This window comes from Vigna umbellata, chromosome 1 (assembly GCF_029865625.1).
Source record: "Vigna umbellata cultivar VRB3 chromosome 1, Vumbellata_1.0, whole genome shotgun sequence".
Classification (NCBI taxonomy): domain Eukaryota; kingdom Viridiplantae; phylum Streptophyta; class Magnoliopsida; order Fabales; family Fabaceae; genus Vigna; species Vigna umbellata.
Window position 1 is genome coordinate 14205421 of NC_142165.1, and position 10484 is coordinate 14215904.

The 10484-nt window shown below is 31.7% G+C and overlaps 1 protein-coding gene across 1 annotated transcript; it reads left to right on the plus strand.

Annotated features, from left to right (window-relative positions):
• Positions 1 to 3898: 3898 nt before the first annotated feature.
• On the plus strand, positions 3899 to 10049 carry LOC124823179 (neutral ceramidase 1-like). The gene is made up of 10 exons (XM_047295466.2): positions 3899 to 4095; positions 4280 to 4688; positions 5306 to 5514; positions 6271 to 6615; positions 7312 to 7576; positions 7673 to 7940; positions 8038 to 8163; positions 8568 to 8631; positions 9052 to 9215; positions 9383 to 10049. Exons 2-10 carry the CDS (start codon positions 4387 to 4389, stop codon positions 9929 to 9931), a joined length of 2292 nt encoding a protein of 763 aa, XP_047151422.1. The 5' UTR covers positions 3899 to 4095; positions 4280 to 4386; the 3' UTR covers positions 9932 to 10049.
• Positions 10050 to 10484: the final 435 nt, after the last annotated feature.

Sequence of the window (10484 nt, forward strand, 5' to 3'; positions counted from 1 at the left end):
AAAATTAACACGAGCATGAACTTTTAGACTCGAATACGAAGATAAAACATAAGTAATTCATTACAAAATGTGTATTGAAAGAACTATACTCATTTAGTGTATCTTAAAGTACTCGTCTGATCAAATAATTTATAAAATTATTTAATATGTATATAAACAGTCACGTCTAATATATAATGCTATATTTATATAATTAATATATGAATAAAATTGTCTAATAAATATACTGACAAATTCTTTTAATATTGTTTGGTTTTGATAATACGTATGGGAACAATTGCATCAAGTGTATATATATTGGGTAACAAAATTTTAATTAGATTTATATAATTTTTTTACATAATATTGTGTGAAAAGTGAATTATGATATTGTGTCAATCTGATTAGTGGGCTACTTCACTTGCATCGTTATGACAAAGAAGTAGTTTATTAATCATTTTTATTTTACATAAGAAAATATGATTTTAAATTTAAGTTTTTTGAATTATGGAAAATACAAGAGTAAATTACCTATGAATTTACACTATGAAAATGACATAACATTAGTGAGTTGTACAATTTGTGCTTTAAATCAATGTTAAAAGTTAAAATGCTAAGAAATTTCATTGGTGGTACAAGATACAGGAGGTGTCTCACCTTCTACAAGTAAACATACTAAATTTACAATATCAACTTATTATTATATTTACTATAAGATAACATAAAATAAGTTTAAGTGCTCACAGATTTAATTAATCGATCATTATATTGATACTGTTCTCTTATAAAATTAATTACTCAAAAACATAAATACATCAATTAATTAATATATATATATATATATATATATATATATATATATATATATATATAAACATAATTATATATTAACTCAAGGATTAAATATATTTTTAGTATCTAAATTTTGATATAAAAATAAAAATTATCATATTTAAAATTTTGATCTAATTTGGTTTTAAATTCTAAAAATAAATGAATATAGTGAAACTTAAATATATTAAATTTTGTTGAGATCTTCAAGTGTATTTAAAATTGATATTTGAATTATTTATATAATTTGATATTAGTATGAAACCTTGTTTGATGTGTGAAAAAAATTCAAAAAACTTAAATTAGAATAATTATATATTAACTTTTAAAACTGAGAAATTCAACTGTATCAAAATTAGAAAGATTAACAAATTCTAACTTTACATCAAAATTTAAAAATTAAAAACATATTTATATGTTTTTTTTATATCATTATTTTTTAAATATAACCTACCCAAAATCCATGTCATGCAAGTTGTTTGTAGGAGTTTATCTTACGTACCCATTTTAACAATTATAAAAGATAATTTCTTTTTTAAACTTTTCCATGTAAATAAAGTTAAGTTGTGAATTAATAATATGCACATTTACATTGTATTAATTTGTCCTTGTAAAACCGATAAAGTTCTTCAAATATTAAAAAGCCAAAAGAATAATTTTTAATTCGTTAAAAGTATTTATAAAATTATTTCTTCTTACAAATAAAAACTAATGTAATATATATTTTAAATACTAATCATTTTCTGAGAAAAAGAGTGAGTAAAATATCAATATAATTCACAAATTTTAATTACTTAACCTTATATGAAGAAAAAAAATGCGCACACAATGTTGTTTTCCACAAGCTACTGATCTAACTTTTTGCTATATTTAAAAACATTAATTAGTAGTAGCAACTAACAAATTTTAATATATCTATTACATGTCTCAATCACCAACATACTATAAAGATATCCATTCATCCACTTTTGAAAAAGAATGAATGTGAAAAGAGATGGTTTACTTGAAAAAACAAAGCAGAATACACAGAAAAAGTTAATGGAATGGCCCATGACATGTTCCATGATCTTTCTTTATTGACTTCTAATGGAACATGCTTCCTATTTTGTTGGGTTCAATGTTGTCTGAATTAATGCCTTCACTTCTTTTATACTCGTCTCTTCAAATCTTTTTCAAATATAATTATTATAATTAAGTCATAACATTAGCAAAATAATAATAAAAAAATAAACAATATAAAAATTAACGTGATTTAGTATATATATATTAATTAGTATATTTTTTAAAATTTTATAGAAGATAATTTATATAGTTAGATAAAGAATAATATTTTACAATACTAAATAGAGTAAAATTATATTAAGCTCCACAATATAATTCTAAACACTTTTAAAATATTAATTGAATATATTTAACATGTACTTTTAATTAATTATCTTAAATATATTAATCACTGTCATGCTATTTTTCCATCACACACTTCGTTGATTCACATTCAGATTCCGACAGATGCATTTGTTAATGTATAACCACAAGCATGTTGATTGATCTGGCAGACAATAATTTTTTTAGTACTCATTTAATTATTGTGTTATATAAGCTCAAACACCTAATTAAGTGATATACACAAACTTTAATTTATGAAATTATAGTGTGAATTCAAAACACAGATATTAGAAATAATAAGAACTTAAAATGTCCAATACATTGTTGGATAAGAAAATAAAATATTAGGCATTTTTCAACACTTTTTATTATTTTCTATTTTGTTAGAAAAAATATAAAAAATTTAGTCAAACAAAATCATGATACTAATTCCACTGATATTTTCATTCACACTGCTCAAATCATGAAAGTGGAAGTACTCAATTTCAAGATAGCTGAACACATGTCATCCACTTGAAATCTAGTTAGATCTATTTGTGTTCATACAAGGTGCCAAATTTATTAATATCTCACCCACTTTATTTAACCAATACATAAAAAATATATTTAACAATAACTAAAAAGTTCAATAATAAAAGAATAATAATATTTTCATAACATTTTTTTACAACATTTTAATATCATCTATCTGTCATTGATCAATAGCAGAATAACACATAAATGATGTTAAAATGTTGTAAAAAATGTTATCAAAAATATCATTATCCATAATAAAAACATAACTGCAATGTATTGAATTATTTTTGAAATTATCATTTTCCTCTTATTCATGAAATTACTATATTTTTCTTTAAAATTAAGATAATTTCAACATGGCCCATTATCTTAAATAATAAAATAAGAATATTAAATTACAATGTGGTACTTATTAAATAAACACTTTCTTAAACATTAAACGTTTTCATACTTTAAAATTAACTAGTTAATTTGTAAATTTTGTTTTCTAAAATCTAACTTTTTTTTTCTGATACACATTTACGTAAAATTTACGTTTCCTTTTTCATGTAAATGTACGTAATGATGTTTTCTTTCAACATTCTCTAAACTAAAAATTGACGAGAGATGATTTTTCTATTTTTGGAAGAGTTTAATATGCATGTATAATAGTTACATTTTTGGAATATAGTATTTGCAAAGATAATTAAACTTAACACATATAATTACATTAATTACATAACAGTTTAATGTTTGTATGACTCGTCCTTATTAAACTTAGCATCATAACACATGGAAATAAATGCTTTCACGTGGAAATCAATTTATGTGAATATATGGTAAAATTTCACCCTTTACTTCACTTAAATTCTATATCTGAAAATATATTAGAGTAAGTTACACTCATCATTCTTATTTATTTTTTAATTTCCTCATATAATAATATTTTTAGAGACCCAGTAAATATTTTTCAACATTATATTAACAAATTTTATATATTTCCACTATGCACCCAAATTATTTTTATACTTATGAAACAATAGAGATATTATATATTACGAGTAATTAAAAAAAATTAATGAAAGATTATCTTAATTTACTTAATATATTACTAATAAAATTAATAAGTAAATTTTATTCTGTGATCCAACGACCAAGTGAAATTCACCTTAAATAGGATGTATTAGAAAGAGGAACCTTCACTCCAAAACCGTGTCAGTTCCCACGCACTCAACCAACCATTCTTATTTCGTTTCCTTTGGCTTCTTCTTTGGACTCTTCCTTTTCTCTCTTTCTCTCTCAATTTTGCTTTTCCCTATTCATTTTCTGGGGCTGCCTTTCTGCAATTACAGACAGCATAGATTACTTCAACATGGTCTCTTGATCGCGCTTTGCATTTGGGTGGTGAGAAACTAAATTACCTTCATTGCTTCTGTAATTTATATTGTTTGTACGTTGAAGCATAGTTATTATATATTCTGGCTTTGACTGATTGCGAGATTGAAACCCCTTGTTTTGGAAGTTTTTAAATTTCTATCTGTGTTTTTTTTTTCAATAACTGGAAGTCTGTTGGGTGTGATTTGTGCAGGGAAAAAGAGAAGAACTCGGGGAGCTTAAAAAATCGGTTTTGTTTTTGCTTTGCATTTGGGTGTGATCGAGTTCCTTCCCTTTCTCCTTTGAAAGGCATCTGCAACCATGCGAGTGTGGACCCTTTTGCTGCTGCTGCTGCTACTACTACTTAGGAGTGATGCCGTGCACTCCGATTCCGAGTACTTGATTGGTGTTGGAAGCTATGACATTACTGGTCCTGCAGCTGATGTCAATATGATGGGTTATGCTAACGCGGAGCAAATTGCTTCTGGCGTTCACTTCAGGCTGCGGGCTAGAGCTTTTATTGTTGCTCAGCCTGAGGGTAATCGGGTAGTATTCGTGAACCTCGATGCTTGCATGGCTTCTCAACTTGTGGTCATCAAAGTGATTGAGAGGCTGAAAGCAAGGTATCAATAATGACTTCTTTAATCTCAAGAGATTATTATGATAGTTACTTATAGAAATTATGGAAGATTGATTATAGGACAGAGATTTTCTTATAACCGCCAAGCCAAACAAGCCACTGTGGCATGGCTTGACAAATAACTGCCTGTAGCTTTCAGGCTTGGAGTTTGAGGGGTTGTGGACCATCTGGGTGCGTAAATAAGTCTCAAATGGCTGACCTACACTGGTAAATCTGGCCATTTACTTTGATCAACTCACTCTAACACGCTAACAGTGGAGAGGCCCTAAGGCCTTAGGAGACATTGGCCCCTCAAATCTTCAAGTCCTGTACGATACAGTTCTAGATCCTCCCCACATGCAGCTAATGACCACTCACTCCACCTGCCAGAAAAAGAGGAGGTGAACCGTTGGAGGACACACTTGTTGAATAGGCATGACTGGCCCTGGTGACACCAAGTCATGGTTGTTTGAATCTCACCTGGTTTTCTTGAGTTCACACTGAGCTTTAGGACTCTCCTGCGAGTGTGTTCTCTAGCATGAATAACAGCTGATGTTTCCATTTAATTTTGTTTGATCCCTATCTTATGTGCCTGATCTTGCACTTTATTTTGTTTGACAGATATGGTGACCTTTACACCGAAAAGAATGTGGCTATTAGTGGAATTCACACTCATGCTGGTCCTGGGGGTTATCTCCAATATGTCGTGTACATTGTGACATCTCTTGGATTTGTTCGGCAGTCATTTGATGTCATTGTCGATGGCATTGTTAATAGTGTAGTCCAAGCCCATGAAAATCTCCGGCCGGGATCAATATTTGTCAATAAGGGTAAGGAAAAGACTCGTCATTCCTTCTCAGTCCTTTATCCCTTGGCTGCTTATAAAAAATGCAAGCACATGTGGATGAATTTTGCATCCTGTTAAAGCATGTCAGAAAAAAATTAAAAAATGCAGGAAACAAGTTGGTTAGTTTTAGTTTTACATCCATGTTCAGTTGTCTGAGTCATCAGCATCAATTTCTTTAAATTTCATATTCAAATTTTATTCTTTAGAGATGAAAAGATGAGGAAATTATAAAAACAAGTGGATAGTCACGTATTCACCATCAAAAGTAGGTAATTTACCGACATGGTGCAAGGATCTTGCATTGCACTTCACTCGTGAGTGGGATACTTTATTGGGTTTGAGGGATAAGAAAAATCAATTTACTGTCCATCCCTCTTTGCATTATCAACATAGGCACCTTGAAAGAATAATAAGTAAAATAAAAAAATGAGGTTCTAATAATAAGTGAGTTCTCTTGAATGAATAGCCAGCAGTGACTACAATACCTATATTAATAAGTTTATCCCAAGAAATTTATAAGAATCATGAATGAGATTGGCTTTACCTTTTTCTTCCAGGCTGCTGCTTTTTACTGACATTTTTATCTGTATTAAGAATTTGTTAATCGTTATTTTGAAGCTATCAATGTATTTGTTAGCAACTGTGACTGTTGGTAGCCAAATGTTTAGCCTATTGTGTCATTTCTCCCCTCTCTTTGGTGATATCTCATGGTTTGAGATAAATTATCTCCAACTTGCAGGAGAGCTATTAGATGCTGGTGTAAATCGCAGTCCCAGTGCTTATCTCAACAACCCTGAGGCAGAGAGAAGCAAATACAAGTACAATGTTGATAAAGAAATGACTTTGTTGAAGTTTGTTGATGATGAATGGGGTCCTTCGGGAAGTTTCAATTGGTTTGCTACTCATGGTACTTCAATGAGCCGAACAAACTCGTTAATTAGTGGGGATAATAAGGGTGCAGCTGCACGATTTATGGAAGACTGGTTTGAGCGAAAAGGGTCTGTAAGAATGGATTCTGTTGGATTTGAAAATGATGGAATCCCTCGAAGAATTTCAAACATAATTCCCAATGTTCATGATACATGTAAGTTTTTTTTGCTTTTTAGCTACAATGGATTCGCTAAGTAACTTCTCTTCCATTTAGTACATGCATTAAATAACTTCGGATTTTACAAGTGTATGCCATGGGAGTCCATTGTCCTAGCATGGAATGGTGGTTTGACCAAAGGATTCTCCCCTATTTTGTTAGAAACTAGATTACATAAAAATATCTTATCATATTTTGTTCGCCAGTAGTTCTCGTCTTGTTGTATTTCTCTTGTTGTCTGGTAGCTACACTTGTCTTGTTGTGTGCTTTGTTTTTGGGTTTTTGGTCAGTTGCTCTCTCTTATTCGAGGGTTGTGCTAACCAAATCACAAGGTATATAAACAAGCAAAGCCTCCAAACGAAGAGAGTATGCAAAATAAAAAATAAGCAGAACAGAGGGTAATGCGTGGGATTGATTCATGTAGTTAGTTACATTGTTTCTGAACTCTGATTTGGTGCTTCTAAGTTTTACAAGTCTTGTCATGAAGTCCTGATACTGGGGAGATGAGGGGGTTGTCTATGTACTTTTATTTAGATTAAATATCCCGATTGAGCAAACTTGTGATGAACCATACATGTCATGCCTTTCTTTATATATGTGCCATAAATAGGTCATAAAAAGGTGGATATTTGATAACAATAGTAATTAATAAATGAATATGCTTCTAATCTCACTTAAAATTTATTGGTGCAGACCATAAATTACTGGAGATTGCAGCCTCATTCCAATCTCCTCCCGGTAAACCGGCAACCAAAGTTTCAAGTGTGGCTCGACGTGTGAGAGGTGTCCTTAGGCAGGTCGACAAGCCTAAATTTGTATCTGCATTTTGTCAATCAAACTGTGGAGATGTTAGTCCAAATGTGCTCGGAGCTTTTTGTATAGACACTAAACTACCTTGTGACTTCAATCATAGTACATGTGGAGGAAAGAATGAATTGTGTTATGGCCGAGGACCTGGGTAATTTTTTTTGGATGCTCAATGCTTCTTAATTTTTTACAAATTCCTAAGCTTTCATGATTTTTGCTAAAGTGCCCCGATAAATTGATGTGGCAGTTATCCAGACGAATTTGAAAGTACACGTATTATAGGAGAGAGACAGTTTAAAAAAGCAGTGGAGCTATTCAATGCAGCATCTGAACAGATTAAAGGGAAGGTTGATTTTCGACATGCTTTCATAGATTTCTCTCAGCTTGAGGTAAATCTTTCTAAAGTTGGTGTTTCTGAGGTCGTAAAAACATGCCCTGCTGCAATGGGATTCGCATTTGCTGCTGGAACAACAGATGGACCTGGAGCTTTTGACTTTAAGCAAGGTGATGATCAGGTAACCTTCGTTAAGAGCCTATAGCTTAACTATTATCCTAGCGTTGTATTATTAAATAATCTTAGAAGTCTGTATATTCTTCTTAATCATATGTCAGGGAAATCCTTTCTGGAAGCTGGTCCGCAACTTAATTAAAACACCAGGCAAGGAGCAAATGGACTGTCAACACCCAAAGCCCATTTTGCTTGATACCGGCGAAATGAAGCTACCATATGATTGGGCAGTAAGTTACTCATTGATACTGAATAACACGTCTTCTAATCTCCTAGCTCAGTTCAATTACTGTGTGATCTGAAATATAAAAAGACGGAGGATTGATGGTAATAGAGACTATTTCCGCAGATTATTTACTTTCCTCAGAGTTTTTTATAACTTCTCCTGGCACATGCACTCTAATTTCTTTACTAAATTCAGTAAATCTGATTGAAAACTGATTTTATAGTATCACTCTTGTATCTAGAAGTCTTGTTTTTTCTTGATAAAGAAGTCCTGTTATGCATTTTCTCCATTTATTATGCCAAATGTTTTTCCAAGACCTGTATTTGACGTTCTTTGATGATATCTCTTTCTCATATCACAAGGCACTTTTACTCATCTGAACGTTGATTATCTCATGTTAAATTACAGCCTTCAATACTTCCAATCCAGATCCTCCGAGTTGGGCAGTTTGTTATTCTTAGTGTACCTGGAGGTATGAGCTTATAGTCACAATTTCTTATAATGTTATTGTTGGAATTTCTATCCTTTCCATTTTGAAACGTTCAAGTTTCAACTAGCCACAGCCTTGGACAAATGAAAATATATTCATCTGGTTAATGAAAATCAAAACTAAGTTGTTGAACACCGCTGAACTGAAAAGAGAAAATTATGCACACGTTGAACTCCTATTGGCACCATGCTATTTTGATGATATGTATTCCAGCAATACTGGGTGCAATTCAAAGGATGGCTGCATCTTAGCTATTAAAACCTTGATACTATATTACATATATTCGATGTCTTTTTCTTCCATTGCAGATTGATATGTATTTGTAAAGTGTTTGTGAATTGTTGCGAGCCTATCCATTTCTTTGAATTCTCATGCTTTTAGTAACTGTTTTAATTCTGACAGAATTCACAACAATGGCTGGGAGGCGACTTCGTGATGCAGTCAGAACAGTTCTAAGTGGCAACAAAGGCTTCGGTAGCAACATTCATGTTGTTATAGCGGGGTTGACCAATACTTATTCACAGTATGTGACTACTTACGAAGAGTACGAGATGCAGAGATATGAGGTCAGTTACACTTGTGAAAAGAGACATAAAGCATGGAACAAACATTTTTAGATTGCTGCAGCATCAGTAAAAGTTTATGCTTTTAGCTATGCAACTTATTATCAAATAACATATTTCATATTGACAAGAGATGTTCATCTTCATAACTTCAATTTTCATGTTACAAGGGTGCTTCCACACTGTACGGTCCACACACACTGAGTGCTTACATTCAGGAGTTTACAAAGCTTGCGCGTGCTCTCATCAGTGGTCAGCCTGTAGAACCAGGTCCTCAGCCCCCAGATCTCTTAGATAAGCAAATAAGCCTCTTAACTCCAGTTGTGATGGATGCAACTCCTATTGGTGTGAAGTTCGGGGATTGTAGTTCTGATGTTCCCAAGAACTCCACTTTTAAGCGAGGTGACATGGTGTCTGTCACTTTCTGGTCTGCATGCCCTCGTAATGACCTTATGACTGAAGGTACATTTTCCCTGGTGGAATTTCTCCAAGCAAAGACTACTTGGGTTTCTGCTTATGATGATGATGATTTTTGCTTGCGCTTCAAATGGTCAAGACCTTTCAAACTCAGTTCTCACAGTAAAGCCACCATAGAATGGAGAATCCCGCAGGATGCTGCTCCTGGTATATACAGAATCAAACATTTTGGTGCTGCAAAAGGTTTATTGGGGTCAATTCGTCACTTTACAGGTTCATCTAGTGCATTTGTAGTTGCATAGCAAAGGGAGGGATACTATTTGATGATCATACATGTTCAATGGTCTGTATTCTATTAGAGAACTGAATTGCAGCACACTGCATTAAATCAAGGATGATTCCATCGGTTATTATTTCTTACGTACTATTCTCTATCTCCTTTCCTACACATTCTATAACTAACAAATTTCTTTATATATATATATTATTTGGAGGGAAGATATCATAGTAGTTATTATTAAGAAAAGAATTTATTACAAGATTCCTTATCAACATAATCTTAGTCAAATTTTAAGACATTTCAATTGTGATATTTTTTTTACCATAGATAAAAAAAATTGAGTTCCATTTGATGCAGAGATTCACATAAACCATGATGACTTGTGGTTCTACAATAAATAATAATTTTCATATTATAAAAAGTTATTTTTGTGAAAAATGATGCTTCTTTTTTGTGTTGTTAAAGATTTTTAGCATCAATTTTGACGTCATAACAGTGCTACCTCTACTAAAACTAGACTTTAATTTCTAAACTTAGTGAGTTAAATTATTTTATACTGTTAAAATAAAATAAAG

Excerpts from the sequence above, each read along its gene's own strand:
- LOC124823179 (XM_047295466.2), top strand. The coding sequence starts at position 4,387 with ATGCGAGTGTGGACCCTTTTGCTGCTGCTGCTGCTACTACTACTTAGG. Across the intron at positions 4,689-5,305 it reads ATTGAGAGGCTGAAAGCAAG|ATATGGTGACCTTTACACCG; the intron begins GTATCAATAATG and ends TTTGTTTGACAG. Across the intron at positions 8,164-8,567 it reads AGCTACCATATGATTGGGCA|CCTTCAATACTTCCAATCCA; the intron begins GTAAGTTACTCA and ends GTTAAATTACAG.